At 37.0% G+C, this 24,568-nt stretch overlaps 1 protein-coding gene across 4 annotated transcripts in view; it reads right to left on the bottom strand.

The window, feature by feature from the left end:
• CTPS2 (CTP synthase 2) overlaps nt 1-24,568 on the bottom strand; it is an 89,101-nt gene that overhangs the window by 44,236 nt on the left and 20,297 nt on the right. For all 4 annotated transcript variants that reach the window (XM_072431197.1, XM_072431212.1, XM_072431204.1 and 1 more), the window contains 6 exons: nt 22,853-22,933; nt 20,313-20,464; nt 15,655-15,787; nt 13,519-13,607; nt 7,625-7,719; nt 5,244-5,306 (listed from right to left, as the gene is read on the bottom strand). In XM_072431197.1, the coding sequence (XP_072287298.1) occupies nt 5,244-5,306; nt 7,625-7,719; nt 13,519-13,607; nt 15,655-15,787; nt 20,313-20,464; nt 22,853-22,933 (613 nt within the window). The remainder of the gene's footprint in view (nt 1-5,243; nt 5,307-7,624; nt 7,720-13,518; nt 13,608-15,654; nt 15,788-20,312; nt 20,465-22,852; nt 22,934-24,568) is intronic.

Genomic DNA, 24,568 nt, shown 5'->3' with positions numbered 1-24,568 from the left:
ACACACCCAACTTGATGACTGAATGTTGATATAGGGCCTGATTTATCGAAGCTCTGAAAGACTGGAGACGATACACTTTCATCAGTTAAGCTGGGTGATCAGCAAATTTGGTAACAAATGGTAATTGTAAGAAATCGACAAATTGTAATTTTAAGAAATCTATTCCAGGTTTGCTGTTGAAAATGTATCCTTTCCAGCCCTGGAGAGCTTTAATAAATCAGGCTCTCAGAGCTTTCATGCATCAGGGGACTGGTACAGTAGAGCTCAGACAATCCGGCTCGATTGGCTGACCGGTACTATACCTGTCATTGACAGATTCAGTAAAGATCATTAAAAAATATGAATTCTGACTACTCACCTAATCCAAATAATATTAGTATTTAGTAAAAACATGCATCATTCTAGATCTTACAGCAACTGTTACAAGGAGTTTATATGTGAAGCATGTGTGTGCTTGTGAAAGTCACCGTGCTCTGAAATTTGCCTGCATCTTATTGCCACTGTATCCTATTTATCGGTCATTTGTGTTTTAGTTAGGAAAAAAATCTTCAGCAATATCTAAAATAGACTGCATGTACATGATAGATTTTTGTTGCTGGAAATGATCTTTCATTATTTTTTCCAGTGACAGATGAACATACAAGCTCTTCTTTACTATGGAGAGTGGGAGGGTGGAGAATGAGGGAGCAAACTCTACTCGTTTCTATTGCATAGTGGTCATTCTGGATTGTTGTTCATGGATTTGCTGTGAGGTATCCATGAAAAACGTTGGCTGACCGCTGTATGCACGTCAGATTCTTGCCTGAGACAAGCAGGAGGATGTGTTTCGTGCAATAATTATCTGACGTGTGTATAAATTTATCATGTGCAAAATTTACCAGTATTGTTTAGGTATAGAATGCATTTCTAACATTTATGGGATATAAATATGTATAAGCTTTGCAAAGAAAATACATAATTATATTTTTTCCACCAATCTGCCTCAAAATATGTGTGAAATATCCTTTTCCTTCCTGGCAAATAATAAACTGATTACAAATTTTATTTATTTATAACATACTCCACAGTTTTATATACTTATTACAATCATATTTCTTTCCATTTTAAAGCTGTAAGGATCCGTTTTTTTTCAATTTCTTAATATGTTTTCATACTTTTTATACTGTGGAAATATTCAAGAATAATTCCCACGTACACCTTACAAGATTTATATTTTGATAATAAATTTGCAAAATTGAAAACTCTGAAAATATTAAACTGGACTACAAATTAAGAAATGAATGTCAAATATGAATAATATCAGTTACTGGAAAGAGAGTGTGTCACATACACCAGTACTGAATCTCTCAACCATCATTTTAATAACTGCAATGTTGGTGAACAGACAATCATTTGTAAAATTCATGCAGATTGTTTTAAATATAGAAACACTAAGACATAAATAATGGAGGATAGCATTATAATTATAGTGGCATCTTGATGGACATTAAACATTTCCAGTGGAATGCAATAGGAAAGATAACTGTATCTATCCTGCTGTGTATGGCACAGTTTTAGAGGCATAATTATAAGCATTCCTTACAGAATTGCAGCCTTTAAGCACATTGATAGAATAGACATAACATGATTTAGAACAGAACAGCAGCTGCAAGCCAGCGGAGTTGTGTGGAAAAGCATAATGATGAACATTTGAGTTTGAGGTAAGTTTAGTAAAGGAGTATAGGGAATTATCTTTGCAAAGCTTTGCTCAGTGTATAAGATGAGGCTGTGTTTAAGAGCAATTCCTGCACATGATTGGATGAATAAAGTGAATGGCATTGCATCTCATTTGTTATTCTGAACATGTAAACATAAATTTTGCAAAAAGAACATAAACATTACCAAAGCGAACATATTCTATTTTTTTTTTTTTGGGGGGGGGGGAGTACCCTATTCAAGTTGCTGTACACATACAGTACATGGCCCTAATTTCTTCGAATGGCAGTGTCACCCTTCATATCTATTCACACTGATAGACAGCAGCATATGATGGCACATCTAGAATAAATGTAATCTGACACCCTATAATTATTTTGTTTTTTTTTTATTTATTTTATTCAGTTTATTCTACTTTTAACTTTAAAAAATGCATGAGTACTTTGTGCTCTATACCAGTGATTTTCCACCACTGTGGCGTGGCACATAGATCTTCAGGTGTACCATGGGAAATTATCCAATTACCATTGTCGAGTGTCTGCGCAGTAGTGACTGGCAGAGTAATGTAATACTCTTCCATGTCAATGGGTGGCAGTAGGTAGCTTAATTGCCTTGTTTACTCCTAATGACAAGAGAATTAGCTACAGAGTGTCATTTTGTAACATTTTTGATTAGTGGTGTGCGCAGGGTTTTTTCAATGTAAAAAATGTGCGGTGGCTCAATAAATGTCGAAAAACACTGCTCTATAGATCCCTTTAAACCAATGAAAACTTTGGAGTAGGGAGATCAAAACAAATGATGTCAATAGTAATAAAGCTCCAAGGTAGTTTTCTACCCAATATATACCATATATATAAATATTAACTTGAATTAGTCTGTGGCTCAGATTTTAGTAAACAACCCCAGCAATTATTGAAATTAATTGTTTACAGTTTACAATTAAGCAACAAGAAGCATTTGCAGGAATTTTTGATGTAGTATGAAATAATTTTTCAACATGCTTTTGAACCTAAAGTTGTCAATCAATATTCTTTTGGTTTTCTTAACAGAAAAAGAAACAATAACAATACTTTATTTTTGAATGAGCTAACATTTCAACTACTCATGTTTATAACCATTGTCAACATGCTAAGTAATATGTAAAACTTACAGGTGATTATAAGCCCTTACAATAATCCCCCCTGGCCCTTATATGCTTTTTAAATTAAAGGAGCTGCACTCTAAACAAATTGATGCTGTGGATTTTAATTTATCACCCGGTGACTAATAAACCACCTGCTCTCCTCTGTCTGACATGTTTTAATGTAAAAGAGCCTATTATGTAGAATAGGGATTGAGAGGAAAAATTTAAAAGAATAATATCAATAAAACAGCAAATATGCAAATCCATTACTCCCTATCCCCCACTTTTTATTGTCATTTTTTTGTATTTGTTATATATATTCGAAAGCATGAAAAAATAAATAGGAAATAAAAAAAATAAAAGATGTACCGTATTTTCCGGCGCATAAGACGACTTTTTAACCCCGAAAAATCTGTGCCAAAGTCGGGGGTCGTCTTATACGCCGGGTACTTACCTGCAGCTTGCTTCGCGTCCGGCGCGGTCGAGTCCCCGCGAGTCCTCCTGTGCAAGCTTCACAGGAGAACGCGAGCCTGCACAGGAGGACATGAGCCTGGACTGGCTCTCCAGTAGAGAGCCTGGATTGGCTCTCCACGAGAGAGCCTGGATTGGCTCTCCACGAGAGAGCCTGGATTGGCTCTCCACTAGAACACGCCCATTCATTAAGAAGGAACGCGCCCTATCATTCCTTAGAACTAGCACTGTACTGTTCCTTCTGCCTCTCAGTTCTCGCACAATAGCGAGATCTGACAGGCAGAAGGAACAGTACAATACTGGGCGTATAACACGACCCCCAACTGATTGGTTAGAGTGGTCTGCCAATTAATTATACGCCCAGTCGCCTTATACACCGGAAAATACAAATTTTTAAAAATTATAATTTGTCCTGTAAAAATAAAATAATAATTTTAATTTGTCCTGTAAAAATCCCCACATGGTAATTGTATGAAATAAGGCAATAGAGCGCACCCATTAGGTTGCACCGATTAGGCTAATTTATTAAAGCTCTCCAAGGCTGAAGGGGATACAATTTCATCAGTGAAGCTGGGTGATCCAGCAAACATGGAATGGATCTGGTCCAGGATACAAAATTTTGCTAGCAAATAGCAAATGACATTGAAGAAATCCATTCCAGGTTAGCTGGATCACCCAGGTTCACTGATGAAAGTGTATCCTCTTTAGCCTTGGAGAGCTTTGTTATATCAGGCCCATTAGAGATGAATTATTGTATTTGATGCAGAAGAGCATTAATAGGTATGGGATGGAGAGTTATGGATTTGAATACATAATTGTTTTATTGATGTGTGTAAAAGAATATTCTTCTTTGTTAGCACTCACTCAATAATAAGGTCTTTGTGAATAAAATGCATCCATGGGAGAAACCCAGGTAGGTTGTTAGTGATCAGGTAAAAAACAAAAAATACACAATGGCAAGTAGCAAAATCAGCAATATTCTGTGTGCACTGGACAAGCTGTTGCAGGAGCTGACATACAGTTCCAAATCAGCCAACCTACCAGACTTATCTCTCATGAAATTTGTTTAGGAATCATGCAGGGCCAGCATCTACCCAATGGACTGAAATTGGCACTGGCAAAGTCACTTAAATCCTAGTACTTGTGCAGTTCTTGTGTTCCTGCCTATTCTGGCCAAAGCTACAAAGTTTGCAGTCTAATCTCTGGAGGAAAATGATTTCTAACTTCTACAGCAGACTGATTACATCAATATCCTTATGTGACTATATATTTAAAGTAACCAACTGGGTTTTTTTTGGGGATTTTCATTCCAGAGAAGACATTACTCTAAACAGTCCACTTTTAACAACTTATAGCACATTACTTATTACTGCCATGAATATATATATTTTTTTTTAAAAGTGCTTTTTGAAGACATTACAGCATTGTTCATCAGTACTCTTCTTAAAAAGACTTAGTCTTGATGCAAGCAGTGGAGCAGGCCATGGAAATTCATGTGATGTTTTCATTGGCAGGTGTCAGTCTGGAGGAGTGGGTAATCTTCATCAGCATGCAGACTGCCCTAGGTTTGGCAAACATATAAGTCTGAGCCTCTGCTTTTGAAAATTTTGAAATTCAGAGAACAAAAATGGGAGGTCAGGGACTGTCAGGGTAGGAAATGCAAGTAAGCCATGCAGTAAAGTAAGCGATTTCTGTACCAGACAGAAGCATGTACAATTGTGCAAGCATGAAGGTAGGGCTGTAGTTCAGCTTTATGATGCACACTGACTATAGCCACCCATAGCTTTTGATTTCATTAAAATGTAAAGAAGTATTTGTACCACTTTAAATGTAAATATTAGGTTGAACCATCACAAACACAGTGTGAATTCAAATAAGTTTGTAAGAGTGATCCAAGCTCTTTGCCTTCACATTATTTGAGTTCATTCACTGCATCAATAATACAATATCTCACCTTTCCAATTTAAACAGTTTCTTGCAAATTCCACCACTGCTAGCTGCATGCCTAAGCATACTCCTGGAACAAAACAATAGGATTTTCATCAAAATAAGCTAGAAGTTTTTATTACAATGCAATATAAACCATTCAATTTTAGTCCACACCAAACTTACATTTTAGATTTTTAAATTGGAGAATCAGATTGCCTAGCAGTTTATGTTTGTCAAGGGCTTCAGCAGCATGTTCTAAAGCAGCAAAAGTAATTCCACTTTCCGGCCTGTACTTTTATTTGCTTTGTTTGAGAACTGTGGGGGAAGGATGTTAACCAGAGTGCAGTTCTTCAATGAAAACAGTAGGCTAGTAGACTATTAAGTTATTGGGTTGCATTAAGGTAGCCATTTATTTAAGAATGGACTGTGAATGCAGAGCAATAGAAGAAAACTGCTCTATTAATGTTAATGCAGGACACCACAAAGCAAAGAATATGTGGGGTGGTACGCTGCAGTCTGTGGGGTGGGGCACCTAATGTATTTATGAATTTGTGTGACACTCTAAACGCTTTTTGTTATTGTTACATTAACTAAACTTTACTACAAGGCATAGGTCCAAGGAAGGAATGAAGACTAACTATGCTTTTTAATAATGTAGCCCTAGTGACCCCCGTTCCCCATGATAACCCCTCTTGGATTTACCTTTACTTTGTTGGCCCTGCGTTCCAGAAGCCTGAAAAAAATTAGGTTTGAGAAGCCACCCTACTGGCTAGGAAGCAGTCGGCTTTTGCATCTAGGCTAAAAAGTGCCTATCGTCCCTGACACTCTGCACCTGACATAGTATCTCCTTTCTTTTCAGTGCCACTGGATCTGAACCCCAACACCCCAGACACTGAACCTTTCTAGGTGAAGCTATGAAATCTGCCAATAGATGTTTCACCCCTGCTAAACCTTGTCACATTTGCTAAACTTGGAGTTTCTGGGCTCACTACCCACTTTTTCCTCCCTTTTTGGCGACATCGTCCCCTCCCCAGTCCTCCTGCCTCTGGATGCTTAGTATGTCTATGAGGCAATGCACCATAGCTTGTTAAACCTGCCCCCTACCAAAATTACTATGAAACCCTTACAATGTGTTGGCCATTTTCTATAGCTTCAACATGTAAATTTATTTTTTATGTCTTTTATTTTCAAGGAATTGTTTAATTTGAAATGCAACCCCGCTAATTATCACTTCTTCATCTTAAACTATTGAACTCTCTATATTAATTATTTTGGACATGCAATCTTGATGCCAGGCTGAAAAGAAACCAGGGTAAAAATAAAACTCCACTTTACTTTCTGTATTTGTCTTAACAATAAGTTAAAGTAGAATACAGGCCACCCTAGTGGTAGTAACATTCCAAGCATAGGTGGTCAGTAGCAAGTTGTAAACCCTTCAGTATTCGGTGTCTAAAACATGTTGTTTTTCCAAGGGACGATAAAGAGGAAGAAGTAACTTACACCCTCCTGAACACCAAAAAAAAATATTAGTTATATTTGCAGTTGATAAGCTTTTGCATGTGTGACTTGCTTTGCTCCATAAATGTCTAAAGGAGCACAAATTCAGTTTAAAGCAGGTTGAGGCAGATAGAGGTTGCCTGCAGGTCAAACACTCCTTGTCAATGATCTTAGAAGCATCTAAAATGACTGTCAAATGAAAGTAAAAGTGAAATGCACCTAATTGTCAGGTTCTATGTATATACCTTAGCCATGCATACCAGCATCATAATTTAAAAAAAAAATAATAATTCTTTTTTATGCCTTCAACTACCCCCCCCCCCTTTTCCCTTCCAGTGTATTTGGTACAAAGTGACAGGTCTAATTAAAAGAAATTCATGATAAAGCCTATATCAGAACCTGCAGCTACTTCACAAGACACTCAAACAGCACTCTATTTTATTGCTGATAAATGAGGGCATGTTAGAGACTATTGTTTCAGGATTTCTTCCCCACTGTGGGACCACAGGTGACAACACTGTTATTCCACTTATTGCAGTCAAGGGTGTTTGACGTGCACAGAAATGTTCCTGTCTTACAAAAAAACTCTTTGAACAAATTCTTCTAATTATCAAAAGTTGAACTTCATAAGAAGAAATAGCAAAGAATTAAAACACATAAATTACATGAATTGTTTCTTGAAGTTCATTTTATAACACAACATGCATTAATTGCTGCTCTCTGCTGGGTCACTCAGCTGTCTATTCTCCTAATGAGGATTTGGCTTTACTTAGATCTAATACATCTTTTTAGACACTAATTGCCAGGAACGACGGTGAGATCAGTGCTGATTCCAGCCTATCCATTTCACTTACACCTGTGATGGTCAACAATTTTACCTTAGTTTTACAGTAAATTACTTCACTCTACCTAGAAAAGGCACTTTCCTTTCCCTCGCCCAGGTAATTGCTTGAATTTTTCCTTCTGTTCCTCGTAATCCAAAACCGCCAGGAACCAGAATACCCCTGAGAATAAAGCAGAAACTTATAACAAACCAATCAAGTTGCATTGTATACAATATAACTTCTTAGTATACTGTACAATCTAACGTGTACTGAAAGAATAAAAGATTTGTCAGGGTTTATTGCTGTATGTCTGTGTGTTGGGGATATCTATTCTCCTCCTGTGAGATAATGGGATATATATCACTGCTGGAGACAGCCATAAAAGCACGTGTTTGGTTCTGGAAATCTTACTGTTACTGTTGATTTGTGAAATACAGCACCATGTACATGAAAACCTAAAACTTAAAGTTGATCTAAACCCTAATTAGATTTGTGGGAGATCAGTATGGAAAGCACTTGCTGCAGAGAGGTACTTTTTTTTTCAATTTCAGGTCGCTCTGCCCACTTTTATTCACAAAAACTTCAAAAACAAAGCAAATTCCAAGGTTTTTCCCTTGTAGGGGATCAGCACTTACATGAAAAACACAACATTTTGCCTCCTGGCTCACTATATGGGTCCCTCAGACCTCAAATTTGGGAGACCTTCTCCTAGCTTACAGGGTGCACATAGCCTGTCCTCCTGAGCCACCTGGCTTGCTTTAGGCTCCATCTCCCTTCTTTTTATTTTTATTGGCCAGGTACACCAAAGCCATCACCAATTCTTAGCCTGGAAAAAGGGAGGAGTGCCTGTGCCACCCATTCATTCCAGGACACTCCGGGCCTAGATCCCAAGTAAGGGGCTGCCAATCAGCAGCAATACAATTAATATTAGCCATTTAGGCCATGCAATTCCCTTTCCAGACAAGGGTGAAGTAGATAATTGCAAATATCCTCTGAATTTGGCATTCCACTTTTCCTCCCTCTACACATGCTAATAACATGTTGTAAATTATTATTTTTACATTCACGATTTTTTTGTTGACTGCACTTGGAAAATAAGAAATGGGACATGAGATTAATACATTTTATTAAAACGTTATGTTTTGTGCATTGATTTTTTGTAATAACTGTATTGAGAGCACATGTAAGTCTTTTCTAGATTATTCTGATTGGTACTAAACACAGGTAAATGTATTAAGAAATAATCCCAGCTAAAATATGCAAGCACATCTGCTTATGGGTGGCTAGCAGTCTAAGTAATATTCATAGGGCGCAGATAGAAAGTAGAGTAGTACAGAGAAAATGCCTCCAGCTTGTCATTTCTTAATTCCCAAACATTTTGGTGTTCTAAGCCATCTGTACAGTATAAAGGGTCCACATCAAATGCATACGGAGTTTTAGAAAAATTGGTTTCATTTTGACTAATGAGACACTTAAAGCAGAGCAGATGAACAAAGATTAGGTGAATTTTAATGCTAACCTTAAACCACAGGTGGAGGTTGATAAAAGCACATAAAATAAAACTAGAAACAATCAGAAATATATAGAAATCTGTTACTGGTGGGCCATGGAAGCTTTTGGTACGTGACTTCGGGATTTCGTACAAAAACACAGAAGCCAAAAAAAACCCAAACGGGTATCGTAGGGCTTTGAAGGTTATAAATCTAATTAGAGTTCAGCTATCAGCACTAGATACAAATATCTATCTTTTGGACAATAACTATTTTATGGATCATGGTCATACAACTTTTTAAACAGAGCGTTCTCAACCCCGACGCGTTTTGCCCCTTAAGGCTTCCTCAGGGGTATTGTAGAGACCATGACAGAAGTGTTAGTGGTGTTGAAAGGTCAAAGGGAAGGATGAGGGTTAGTTCAATGTAACATTAAAGAATTCTGTCTCTAGATGGGTGGTTTCACTGACTGCGTTGGATCTGTCTTAGTCAGTGCTCCCGCCTAATATATATAGAAGGACGGCGTTGTGTGAGAATGACTGTGCCTGTGGGAGTTGAGCCTGTGGTGCACACCCGCTTTCTGCATTTCGCCAATGTAAGCAACTAGGTGTCAATCAGACCTGCAAGAATACCTGTTACAAGTCAGCCCAGGAAGCCCATTTAACAATTCAATGTGTGATATGGTCAAGAGACCATGTTAAGGTCCAACATTATACAGTGTGAGGGTTTCTTAGCACAGAGTTTACAGTAGGTCAGAATCTGAAAATCCTTTAAATAAAAAGAATGTGTTCTCAAGCATATAAATGCATAGCACAGCACAATAAATTCAGACTAACAAAACTGACACTTCCAACCTAAGCCAAGAAATTAGAAAGCTAATACATACTGGGGTTGTCTGTACTTGCACCCTATCCTTGAATAATAACTACAGTAGTGAATAATGTCATACCATGAAACTCTTGAAAAAACATTCAATAATCTACCATATAGTATGGGCCAACCAATATCACATACAGCAGTGGCCAAACTTAGCTTAACCCCGGTGTGGGCAACCTTTTTTAGTCAGGGGCCACAATCTGAAATACATTTTCAGAGGGGCCAGGATGATGGGAGAGTGACCTGACGCCACTGAACATGACGTCATGATGATGATAACCCTGCCCACTCTCCTATTGCAGGCTCTGAGCTTGCGATGGGAGAGTGGGTGGGCTGTGTCACTGCACACAACCCGCCCACTCTCTCTTTGCAGGCTCAGATCCGGGGGACGTGTTCTCCGGCTCTGGACCCCCCCAGCGGGCTCCTTCACCTGACCCTGCTCAGGATGGCACCGTCCAGAGCCGCGGACCACCCACAAGACGGAGAAAAATCCCTACTAGGCTGTATACGGCCCATGGGACATAGTTTGCCCATGCCTGGCTTAACCTATATTACTCATAAGTCTACAAGGGAAGGCAATATAAAAATCAATAATGATGTGTAAAGTGCATAAACCATAATTATTTGAATTTACTGGATTCAGATCAGTAAGGATGAACTCTGGTAGCTTTGCGATAATGTGCTTTGCATAATGCAGCTTTACTATTTTCCTGGAAAACGCATCATTACTTTGCTTGGGCTCATTGATATACGACACACAAGATCCTCTCGCAGTGGGATTTCTTTCAACAAATTAAAAGTTTTCCGAAGTGTGTCTCTGAAAACTCTGTTATGCATCTTTTTTTTATTTCCAAGGGCACGTTGTAGAATTAATTAATGATCCACAATACTCATTCATCAGTAAAATAAGATAACACTGATTAGAGAACTCACATCAGAGAATGAATACAAATAGCAGTCCTGGAAAACTCATCCATCTACTGTGTCTGGTTAACTAAGTGTTAGTCCCATAATCCTTTTTCGTGTTTTCTGAGGGATATATACAGTATGCTGTACTGCCACTGCTCTTGTGCAGGAAAAAAGGAAACTGAGAATAAGTTAAACTTCAAAGAACATAAAATGGGGTGATTGAAAATGAAATGCCCCCTATGGAGCCTAAGATTAAGCTCACAGGTAGTCACAAATTCCCAGCTGGAAGAAGCATGTCAGCAGGGAGCAGTTTTCCGGTAACAGGCTATATGCATACACATATCTGATGTACAGTAATCAAAATAAACCTCTGGTTAGATTAAAGAATCTGCAATTTTAATATAAATAAATAGCAAGCATTTCTTCCAGAGCAACCCTTTCTTTCTTTACACTTTATTTAGGAAGCTGGCACTTAATCTTATACTTGTGAGGCTGTTTACCATGCTTATGGACCAATATAAAATCATCAGGGGGATGTCAATAGGGCATGAAAGCAAAAGTTATATTTACATAATACCAGGCTTTTAAACAACACTAAAATCTAGAGGCACCTATAGATGTCTGGATGACCAATTTAGCAACATTTTTTTAACTAATAGCCATTTTAAATGTTATTTTTCCAGAAGCTATTCTAAAATGTCTTCTTAAAATGAAGATTTAATCCAAGCGAATCACCCAGCATCCCAGTAACTGAATAAAAATGGAAATGTTTCAGATTTGATGCACTGACTTAAGAATTCATTTGCAAAAGCATGTCAAATAATAGGTTATTTTCATTGTGTCTTGACTATACATTTACATAGCAGAAAATTAGAAATATCAAATGCCATTATATCTAATGTTAATGCCTTTTAAGAGTTTCTACTATGGAAAATTTAAAAAAGTTCAGAATGTGACATGTAATTGCTTAGAGATTGTGATCATGTCATTACTAGAGTGTATCACCATGTATTCTATATTAGAGGTAAATTGTCCTATGCAATCAACAGAACAAATTGTACATAATCTGAATATAAATATAACTTGAGTTTGTCAAATTATAGCATTTCTTTTCAAGTGTGTAGAAAAGTTTCTCCTCCAACCTTTAAAGTAAATTTGTTCTTAGTTCATTAACCTCATACGAAAAAGTAGAACCCACAACCACCCTAAAAGGTACCAGGCCAACAGCTGTCCTTTAGAGTGCTTTACCCCTCGCCCAAAAAAAAAAATGCATTAATAGAAAGCTGCACGTAATCAAGTTAAAAAAAAAATACTTTACTTAGCAACAGCTTCTACTTATATTGCCTAGGCACGGGTGACATAATGATCTGTCTGATGAGATACAAGAGACTTAAGCATAGTTCAAAGTATATATGAGGAGTTCCTGTACTGTGCTGGGGCTTTGTCTCAAAAGATTTCAATTTAACAGCACACCTGGGCATCCCACTGAAAGGGTTATGATGTATCCTTTGTATCCGACTCAATTCCCCCTCTCCCAAGAAAGGATACTGGGGTAAGGTAAATATAGTTACTAAAAAAAATTTAGGGATAGGGTAGCAAAATAAATAGGACGACCTTGCTTTTAAAAGGTCTCCTTTTGGATTCAGACATAACAAAAGAAGAAAATGGACAATCCTTTACCTTGAAAACAATTAATCTCTAATATGTCACCAATGCTAAAGGCTTTTGTTTTTTTCACATGCTCATTGAGAGACATAGGAAGTATAAACTGTAGTTCATGAAATTCAATACATATTTCAAAAACTATTCTTTTTAAACACAAGTATATGGTAAAATTGTGAATAAAATATGTGCTCCAGGAAAAAATGCATTCCCTCCAAATAATTACCACATAGCCAAGAAATGTATTTTTTTCAATATTATATCCTACACTACTGATATTTACATTGCATTTCTTTAGCTTGTAGCCACTAAAAACATATTTAGGGAAAAGGACTGGTCAAAGTGAAAATGGATAGATTAGGTAACTGGCTTTATTCTATTGTTCTAATGATATATGGTATATATTAAGGTAAATATTTAGTAAGTTTGTACCCTGCTCAATATTTTTTGTCGTAAGCTGCAGAGTTATAGAGACTTGTTAGAGCTACCTTTCCCCTGGCTGATGTGAATCTCCTAGTATACATTTTGGTAGGCATTGGTATAATTGGTATAATCACATTACTGAAAGTTCATCTAAGGATTTTTAGCTTTTTTCTAACAAAAAGGAAGGAAAATGACGGAATAAAAAAGTCAGACAACAACTAGTACTGCTGCCTGCTAATGATCTATGCAAAGTTCATTTCTTAGGTTTAGGTGCACAAAACTACAGAAGGTGGAGTTTGGAAACTGGGAACACTTGACTTGCAATTTCCCTCCACCTCTTAGACTGTAAGCTCTTTGGGGTAGGATCCTCTCCTCCCCCTGTGTCACTGTCTTATCTGTCTGTCATTTGCAACCCCTATTTAATGTACAGCGCTGCATAATATCTTGGCACTATATAAATACTGTTTATTATGAATAATACATTTTTTTCTCAAATAATTGCAGTTTTGTGTAACACAGTTTGCGTGTCATTGTGTTTTTGATAGGTATCTATCCTTCTTCTGGTAACCACTTGCAATTTTAGAAAATCAGATGACACTTTTTAAAATATAATACATACTGAGCTTTGCACAACTTTTCCCAGGCCTTATGGAATTTCACTGGGTCTTCAACTTTAGTAGACGGTTCTAACTCAGCAGAGTCAATATACTGAAAGAGAATAAAATAAATGAGTATATTAATATTGTAATGCTATATGATAAATCTCCATCTGTAAACTTTACAAGAAAGCATGAATTATACAAACTTGCAGCCCTTCCAAGGGAAATAACACAAAGACAGACAACTCAAGAAAAACAAAAATCAAAGGACCAGCATAAAAAATCTGAAAATCTGAAAAAACGGCTTTACAGTAGGTCAACAGGTGAAGAAAAGGGGGCACTGCACTAAAGCTTGTGCTGACAATCTTTGGGTTTGTGTTTTAGACACATATTCAGCATGCTTTCAGGTGTCTTCTGCTTAAATTGAAAACAGACTGCTACTAGGTGCTACTGAGATCAGTAAGAGTTTATTAACAGGCATAATTGATCTGCAGTTGATCTCCTTCTTAAATCAACCTGCTTTATGTGGTTGTTGCTTTCCTATTGATTTGCATTGAGGTACAATAGGTTTTGATGTCATGGTTGGGCTCTTGGTTTTCATTTTTTCTTACTAGTACATTTTTTTTAGTACATTTCCATACCCTCTACCATCCATACCAGGGGGTATGGAAAAGATCATCATTTTTATAGAACTTTATTAGTTCTCTCGGATATAGTTACATCTTAGGCTTAGCATTTTGGAGAAATAGTACAGACATATCTGGTACTTATCATTTTTGCCTAAGTAGGAAACAACTGTCAGGTTCATATTGCTGTCTGTATGCCTGACAATATTAGAACAATACCCAATAACACTATGAGGCTGAAGGGAAGAAGGGAGCAAATCTTGAGGTCAATAGGAAATAAATATCTCCTAAATCAGTGGGTGGTTAGTTAAAGGAATACCCTGTTACATTGATGGTCAACAGGAAAAATTCCCTTCTCATTTGGTGCCATTATTTATGCATCTTACAGTGGTAGTCTGTAGGAAGAACACCCTATTACATTGGGGCATCAATGGGAAGAATTGCACAAACATTGGGAGTCAGTGGAATGTCCCAAACATTGGTGTTTATTATGAAGAATGTTCTAGTAGTCAAAGAGTAATGCTTACCTTATTGCTAGATTCTAGTGGTCTCACATGGTTTGGCATGTTCAGTAACATTGGCAACGGATCTGGGCACAGTCGGGCAGGCTGTTAATCTACCATTGTTCACTTTTCAAGGACCACCTAGCAACCTCTAGAGCAGGGGTGCCCACACTTTTTTGGCTTGCGAGCTACTTTTAAAATGACCAAGTCAAAATGATCTACCAACAATAAAAACTTAGACTTAATAACTCTTGTGCGCAGTAGAGTTTATTTTTTCAAAGGCAGGTCTCTGCAATCTACTTGTGTTGCCTTTGCAATCAACCGGTGGATCGCAATCCACCTGTCGGGCAACCCTGCTCTAGAGGAACCCTAGGATGTCATGAAACTCTGGTTAGGCTGCATTAGAGTTACACATGTTGAAGCTACAGTATAAGGCAGTAGATGTTTTGAGCATTCCAAACTATCAATTGAGTGCAAAGTAAAGCAAACATTAGTAATGCTTTACTTAGACATGACTGCAGCGATTAGGGGACAATTTTCAGTGGTTCCAGAAGAATGTTCCATTTGTTATCTGTAGGCTGACCATTGTCTCCTGAAGCCTGGGCTTCCCCTTTTCTGTGAGGTTTTAATTATTTCTCTACCCTGCCGGTGGAAACTTGCTGACCTTTGCCAGTACTAACATCTTCTAAACCCTCTGTCATATAAGGAATAATCCCGTATTATTACCAGATAGGTGAATAATTAACATTTACTCTATTATTGACCCCTACTCTGACTCTAATTTTTAATTTGAGAAGATGCTTCTATCTTGAGCTGTATTAGAAATTTTAGCTTGTCTAAAGTGGATAATTTGAATTTGGCAGAAAAAAGAAATTACATATACGTTCCTATACCTACATGTATATATCTTTATACATAGGAGCCTCACATTTAGCGTTAATGGTCACAGTGGAACTTTACAAACATATTGTAAAAACACTGTGCATAAAATCCTGCAAGTCCTCAGCATAACACAGGCAATCCTTACCATTAAATTCAGCTTGTGATTGATGGCTAGTGCTGAGTGTTCCAAAGCCTTAAAAACAGATGTGTAGCAATCACTCAGCTTTGTATATTTTCCAACCAGGGCGATTGAACAGGTTTGCAGCAATCTTTCATATCTGATGGGAAAACAGTTTATTGATTTGTGTTATATTGTAGTTTGTTTTCACACAAGTCAAAAGCAAAAAAAGTAGAAAAGCAGCAAAATAAGTCAGAGTCTTCATAATGTTGCGGATGTGGTGTGCAGAAAAAAGATAAGCTTAACAAAGGTGTAAAAGCCACCTTTAATTGCATTTCTATATTTATGAATATATCATTAAAGCTAAACACAGTCACACTTTTTATTCTGACACTCTTATAGAAAGTCCTCTCCTGTCATGAAGGTCAATAGTTTCATATTCCTGCACATTGCACCCTACAAGCAAGAAACATCGTCTCCAGTTAGAATTCAGATGCCTTTTTTCTATTCTCAAAATTACCATACTGTCATACTGTGTACACCATTGTATCTGTTTAGTTTACTGTTAGCCTGGTGTTCAGCTCTACAAAGCAAAGAGAAATACAAAAATGTGTGGGTGATTTAAGTTACCAGCTTCTACCTGATTATATTTGAATGACCTTTCCATTTTCAACACTTTAACTGGCTAAAGCTATAAATGACTCTTCTGTAACAGCAAACTTTTTTATGCACCTTCCTCAGCCCCTTCATCTTCTTTAGTTTAGAGATAAATGTATTTTTTGTAACACCTGTAACTATTCCTACCACTGGCCTGATAGGGAAGAATGCTCAGTCATTAATGAGCTATACTCTTAATAGAAACATGTCAGTCAATCTGACATATTCAATAAGCCTATCTGTAAAGACTATTTATAATTGGGCACTTTTGTAGAAAAGAAAAAAAAAACAGAGCATGGTATATTGGTTTCTGCTCTGCATTTACTGTAGCCCTTAGGATACCATCCTATAGCCACCCACGTTAAAAAAAAAAAGAATCCCTAATTCCTGCTGAGACTTTCAGATCTAAATAACCCAGCATTAAAAAGTGGAAAAACTAACATTTCCTATCCTACAAATGGAAGGAATATTTAATATTTAGGATTCTTGATTTTTTCTAGTGACAGACCCTGCATCTTTTTGAGCAAGTATAAATTGTATGTGTATATTTACTTTGGGCACAAGCATTTGACATATTGGTGTTGATTTTGTAAAGCTGTAAAGCATGTTTACTTTGTAAAGTAAATTTTTAATTATTTAGTGGATGAGGTAAATCTGTGCTAAACTTCAATAATATAAGCTATTTGTAAGCAAATATCATTTTTTTTTTCAAATTTTCCTTGCTTGTGATAAGCTAATATTAGCTTAGCTCTGCATAATTAACATGCTTTACGTCCTATGTTACTATCTGTAATAAACTACTACATTCTGTAAACTGATGATGGTTTCAGATGACATCACATGTATGAGAACTAGAACACAGATAACTTTGTAATGCTAATTGTAATCACTGCTGTAGTAAATGTAATCTTTTGCTGTATTTTCTAAGTTACACAGATGCACAGATTTTGATACACATAGAATATATAGATATACATAGACTTTGTTTAAATTTATCTCAAATTAGCAACACGAATCGAAGGGTAATGAAAAAAGTACTTTAACATATTGAAACTTTGGTTTTAGCTTATCATAGTGCTCTATGCTGGAACCTACATGGTTTCTATGTTTATTTTGAGCTGCCTATCTTCTTTGTTCATTTCTCACTATTTTTTTTAATATACATAATAGTCGGTATCTGACACCATCATTAACAGCACCAGATTGCCTTGTTTTTCCTAGTATCTATATTGGACTGTATGATATATACTCCCAATAGCTTAATTTCCAAAAGGGAAACTTCAAGTAAGCAAATGCAATACATAAAATAGTTACACTATGGCTGCAGGGATGTTGGAGGAGACAAAAGTTATATGTTACCTTTGGTTTGACAGTCCAATTACCCAGCAAGGAGTTCTGCCAAGGCATTTGTAATTTTCTATGCCGATATATATTTTATTGACACCCAGTATTTGCATAATAACATTCTCCACTCACCTCTAACATACCAAAGTTCTGACCTTCTAATATATCATTCATACTAGTACTATAGTATAAGAGGGGCTGTAAGAAGGTAGTTTTGGAAGACTTAACCATGCAGAAGTAAAGTAGGCTGTCCCACTCTGATTGTGGTTTGACAGCTTCCTGCTCGGAATAAACCTGCTATCTACCAAGCAGCCACTGTCCCACTGTCCCACTGTCCCTGATACACTGAACTTATGAGTGCATTTTATCTCTTTGAAATAACGAATCAATAACTTTACTGATCGTCTGTTGTTTCGATTTTTTTCTTTGTTTTTACAGTATCTGGAGCTTTTTCCTGACACTTGATCGCAGCAAAATGTCTTCAAAAATAACTTTTACTAATCATTGCCCAGTTGGAAAGAACTACTTCAGAATCCTATTACAGCATTGTTATTGCTAGCTGTTGTTAAAAACTTTTTACTTCAGTTAAGGCTTGAGCTTTCCGGACAAAAAAGACAGCCTTAACAATAATGGGTTCTTTAATCATAATTCTTACCCAACCTAAATGTCTCTTGTGCACTGCACAACATTTTGTGTACAAATGCATTTTTCATTAGCAATTCGGGCACCATTACAATTACTGCCCTTTGCATTTAAAACTACAGTACCTCATAACCATTATAGATATTCTACAGAATAATGTGCAATGAAAATTCCCCAGACTATTTGGGAGTTCCCTTCAGACACTGGCAAACTACAGAAGTGGCATCAGCATTCCATAGCGGTCGTAACAGTAAGCCAAATCTGTTGAGCAGGAGAAGGTATAGGTAGTACTCCCTCCTTCCTCAGACCACATGCATCCTTACTGGAAAATGATTACTCCATCAAGTGAGAATACAGTAGAGATAAAAGACCTGACTTATTAAAGCTCTCCCAGACTGGAGAAAAAGGGTTGATCCAGCAAGCCTGGGATCGATTAGGTCCAGGATTGAAAACATTTGCCAACCAATATCAAATGACTTCCAAGTTAAAAGGATAGAAGATCAGTAATTAAGCTTGTACCCGAATGCCAGAATCGTACAAAAAGGGAGGGGGGGTTGTGGTCTGAATACACTGGTTCAAGCTTGATTTTCCATGAAGGTAGTTCTGTTAAAAACACTAGTGGAAAAGACTTGGTGGATTGACTGCTTGGTGAGCATAAGTTATCTGTAGAGAGATGTAAAATACTAAACAGATATTCGCTGTGGAGAGACCATTGGAGACCAATGGAGACCAATGACAGGGAAATCACCTTTATTGACCCTCACTTCACTGGGGTACATCATAACCGACCCAATGTAATGTATCTAGATTCATAATGTCAGAGTACTAAAACCTTATATGTATGTATGTTAAGACAGTTATTTTATTGAATATAAATAAAAGATTTCAATCAATTTTATAATATTACTGCCTTAAAGAGACACTTTTCTCTTCATCCTCTCCTTATCACTATATATTGTTGTCAATGCCATTTATTTGCCTAGCTTTAGGCCAGGTATGCTCATGATGCAGACTGGAATGCCCATGTATAAGCTGCTTCACTGCCTGCAATCCAGCTTAAGAAATGCATGTTGTGTATCTTTTCCAGTGGCCTGTGCAAATTTTTTTCATAATAGGGAACACAGGGTTCTCCCCAGGCCCTTTTAGCTGGGCGCACCACCCGGCACTTTACAGCACCCACCCGGCTGTTTTTGGGTGGTTACTAAAGAGTTTGGTCACAATACAGGGGCTGCCACCCACCTACAAATTCTTCCCACCCGGCTTAAAAAAATTTCTGGGTTGAGCACTGGGAACACATAGTGCAGCTCTGAATTTAAGGAAGACAGTTACACATCTGGTGTTTGTGCTTTTATTTCATTACCAAAGGTGCCATAACAAAACTTTGCATGTAAATAAAAGCCTGCAGGCACCATCCTTTAGCAAAGATCACATACTAACCGTGTGTAATTTTTTTTTTTAATGGTATGATGAAAGATAAACAGAGGAATAAAAAAATAATGCTACCCTGTTGGACTCAAGAATGAGATATTATCCAAACATCATGAACCATTATTTTCATAACTGCTCACAAATGCTGTAAAATTCTAGTATTTCCAAAAGAGCAAAAATATTTAGTGCGAGAAATTACGGGCTTAGCGGTTAGGGGGTTAATCCAGCAAACAACATTGAGTATTCTTCAGCCCTGCAGTTCACAACGTTCTAGAAAAAACAGCTGGATATAATATTACATTTCCACTGAGAGAATTACCATCCAGCAATCTATAGTATTAACATACTTTATAGTGGAGTAGACACCTATGGTAAATCTAGTACAAGGTGAGCAATGCGATTAATATGATGTCAGATGTCACTGAAGTCAGAAACAGCTTACAGCCAAAATATCACATCAGATTTTCCCTATCCTGTAACGTGAACATATTCCCATTTATGTGCCAGGATTTGCCCAAAGTCTTTGGCCCTTTGACAGAATTAAGTAAAATAGAAGAAAAATGTTGTCTTTTCAATGGTTTGTGATCTGACAACAAAGGAGTGAGATAACGCACCTGTCTGCCATTCTTTTCCACTTGAGAAGCTGTGTGCTTTGGCTTTCATCAATAGGAAGGTTCAGTCTGTGTTTAAAATACTTGATTATTCCTTGTTCCTCTAATAGGATGGGAACTCGATACGTAGAAGAAACATCATGAATGAAAATTACCTGGAGGGTTGAAAACAAATGTCACTGTTTAGCAATTTGTTAGTAGTTAAAATATGTACAGTGCTGTTTTATGTTTGATATCATATATAGTAAATCTTTGCAAGAAGAACAAACGCAGCAATGAAAGGGTGACAGAGGTTTCATTTCTTCCCCGCTCTGTATATTTCAGAAAATGTGGTGTATGCTCTGCACTGCTGAATCTTGACAACCAACTGTACAGAAACGGACATACGTAGTACAGAATTACAAGTCAGACAGGTTGAAAGTCTGAGCAGGTGGTAGGTAAGTGTAGTCAAGGAACAAGCCATTGTCAAGGCGGGCAAACGGCAAAAGCAGTAAGTCAAAGAAAAAGACAAAAAGTAATCCACAAGTTTAAAATAGCCAAATCGGTAGCAAGACTTTTTTTAGCCACCAAGTGAATTTTCTACACTCCATATAAATGTTTCTAAGAGAAGCCAAGTGAGCACTTGAAGTGTTGCCACTCTACAGTATCATCCAGCAGATGGCAAAGTTTCTGGCTGATCATGTAAATATATTACAACAAAAGTAGCTTTAGCTGGAAAATGACGTACAGAGTAACACATATTTTTTATAAAAGGATTTTACTATTCTAATTTGTTACATAGATATAAGTTATAGTTAGGGATTCAGGTCCATTTAGCATTTTTGTTTAGGCTCAATCAACACAAATTGAAAATTGCTTCCTTGGTGTGAAATTTTAAGCTAAATGACTCAAAACAGAGATGTTTAGTGAAGCTTGCATTAATATTGCCCACAATAATATTGTCAGAAAGGTGTTCTTCCCTAGCAATGGTTCTTGTAAAATGAATAACACTAAGGGGTCTATTTAAAAAAACAGTGAACCCGACATTCACTGAAACATTGTATTGTGAAGAATCAATCAGGTCAATGTGTTTCAATGGCTACCAGGGAATTTTTCAATGAGTGTCAGACTTACTGCATTATAAATAGACCCCTAGGAGAACTCAGACTCAAAACTGATTTGTTCTTTAAGTTTAATCTTGATATCCTAATATTGTTTTGATACCTCTGTCTCCCAGTCACAAATATTCTTATTTATTTATTTTATCTAACATCACGTATCATGTATGTACACGTGTGACACTATCAAGCAAAACAATCATTTGTTTATTATTGTATCATAAACACGCTCCGATATTTCACTTGGATGTTTGCAAAGAAAACTGGAAACCCAGGGTAAGTAATCAATACAATAAAGATTTCTAGCGGATATGATTTCAATACACAACCTGTGTGCAAATCTATGAAAATTACTCCTGCTGCCAGGAAGATGGAACAATCACTTCACAAATCAGTGGCAGAGTGCAGTCTGGTAAACAATGTGCCTACTGTAAAGTGCTAATAATATCATAAAATATATAGCAAATGTGACAATGTAATGAATGTGACAATGTGTATAACACTGATGAAATGAGATACCAATCACTCCCCAACAAACCATCTTGGTTTGATTGTGTGTTTTCTTTTAGTGTTGTATTTAAGTGCATAAAACCAAAGAACACAAATGTAATTTATTGCATCTTAATAAGCTTTGATGTGGTAGCTTTTTTTCAGGCTTAAAGTGACAACACTGCACTAAATATTTAGAAACTCTCATCATCTCCATAACATAACAGGGGGTGTTTACTGAGGTGGATTAGGTAGAGCTGGCAATGCTTCCTGATATGTCAGTGTACCAGAGGAAGTACTAGACAGGAAGTTACATGCTAATGCTGTATTACTGGAACATCAACAGATATTCTTCTCTATTTGCAACATTTTAAAACAGACAAATATAGTATATATACAAATGTACATGTAAAGGCAATTGCAAGTTATTTATTTTGACTCACTCCAAGCAGTAAGAATAGGAATGCATGTTGATGAATCAGACAAGCTTTAGCGGTACACTGCAATGTACACTATCTACCATTTTCGTTTGGTAAAAGATAAACTTTTGCATTAGAATTTGAGAACATTTGGCATAAAAAAGTGAGGGTTAGAACCACTTAGGTTTTACTGCCTGTTATGTCCCTATTAGGGAGCCAAGACTAAAATACATTTCTAGAAGAATGAGAATGCATTATAACCTTTGAAGTTAGATTATTGTTGATGCCTTTCTGTTTTGAAGGTGACCACACCTCCATTTCTTGTAAAAGTATCACAGGGACAGAAAGTAAAAGAAAAATGTCAATGTTGGGATACAGTTGACAACTAAAACCTAACAAAGCTCTAAGTCTTCCATGGCTGAAGAATAGGAAGGGATTTTACAATTAGGAAATATACAGTGCAGTTACAGTAAGTAATAACTTGGACAACAGTCACAAAGGTAGGTTAGGTGTAAGAAAAACCAAAGAAATAACTTACCTGCTCAGGTTCAACATGACAAAACATGGAGATCTTCTGTTTCACAGCCATTTCAATTGGTTTGGTGCTCCTGCACACAATCTGCCACAAAAGGAAAAATTTACATAAGGAAATATCAATTATAGTATGCTTAAAATTGTCACAACATAGGCAGATTTATAACCATGGCTTGGCTGAGAATAAGGACAAGCAATTTTAAGGACAAGTCATGTGGTGGGGGGGAGAACAAGCTAACTAAGCCTTGACAAACTCAGGACATATATACAGGTTTGGTTTATTCCCCCATCCCCAGCAGCATAGACTAATTTTTTTGTCAATAAGGAGAGGTTGAAGAGAAAAGTGGGTCTTTAAGGCAGTATTAATATAAAATTGATCAAAATCTGATTAAAGTCTTTGGTGTTAGAGAGAGATGAGGTTTTCAAGTGCACAGGGAAAATGGGGTTGGATATTGCTTTTTTGTGGATAAAAAAAGGAAAAGCAGCTCTTGGATGCAGCAGAAGCCCTTTGTGCTGGTTGCCTGCCGACTGGACACTCTTTTCCTTTTTATCCAAAAAAGCAATATCCAACCCCATTTTCCCTGTGCACTTGAAAACCTCATCTCTCTCTAACACCACAGAAGTTATCCTGCGTCTCATCTCACTTTGGAGAGCGAGTTTAGTATTTTACATCTCTCTACAGATAACTTATCCTCACCAAGCAGTCAATCCACCAAGTCTATTCCACCAGTGTTTTAACAGGACTACCTTCATGGAAAATCAAGCTTGAACAAGTGTATTCAGACCACTACCCCCCCCCCCCCCCCCCCCCCCGCCCCCGCGCGCACCTTTTTTGCACGATTCTGGCATTCGGGTACAAGCTCAATTACTGATCTTCTATCCTTCTATAACTTACATCACTACCTGGTCAATATACCAAGGTCTCAACTCCCCTAAGAAAGCCCATGAGGGCGAAATACGTAGGGGGAGACTATTATTAGGAAAATCACCTAAATTGACCCCCACTTCACTTGGGTTTGGTGTATATTATAACCAACCCGATGTAATGTATCCAGATTCATAATGTCAGAGTAATAAAACCTTATTTGTATGTATGTTAAGATGTATGTTGTATGTTGTATATAAATAAAAAGTTTAATCAATTTTATAATAATACTGCCTTAAGGAGCCATTTTTCTCTTTATCCTCTCCTTATCTTTAGATGTTTAGGCTCGGCAACACTACCAAAGTAGTCATGAATCCTATCCCTTAGAAACTGATCACATACCATACTTTCTAACCTTTTTGTTTTGTAATTTCCCCACTGCTCCATTCAGTGACAGGAGCCAGAGGAATTACCTGCTACTTACTGCTATGGAGAACTCACTCCATCTGCCTGTGCTGAACCAGCACTGTCAGTACTGTGACAGGGGAACTAATAACCTGCATAAGCTATGACTTCAGCAAATTGACACATGGCTTTTGTATGGCTACTGGCAGCTGTGTAGTGCAGAATGTAGAGTGGGGAGAAAAAGGAATGTAAGTAGTTCTGTATTACAGTGACTTCTGTTGCCTTATTCTGGTTGTGCAAAATCACGTTAAGATCCAACAGTTCATATGCCATGTCTTTCTATGTAATGGCCCCACCGATATGAAATATTATAGTGGGGAAAGATTGTCTACAATTTGTAACAAATTCATGTGTACCCTTGAGTTTAATACCAAGTATAATGCCATGTCT

The sequence above is a fragment of the Pyxicephalus adspersus genome, chromosome 1 (genome assembly GCF_032062135.1).
Source record: "Pyxicephalus adspersus chromosome 1, UCB_Pads_2.0, whole genome shotgun sequence".
NCBI lineage: Eukaryota > Metazoa > Chordata > Amphibia > Anura > Pyxicephalidae > Pyxicephalus > Pyxicephalus adspersus.
The sequence above is the reverse complement of the archived record's forward strand: the minus strand, read 5'-3'. Positions and strand labels throughout refer to the sequence as shown.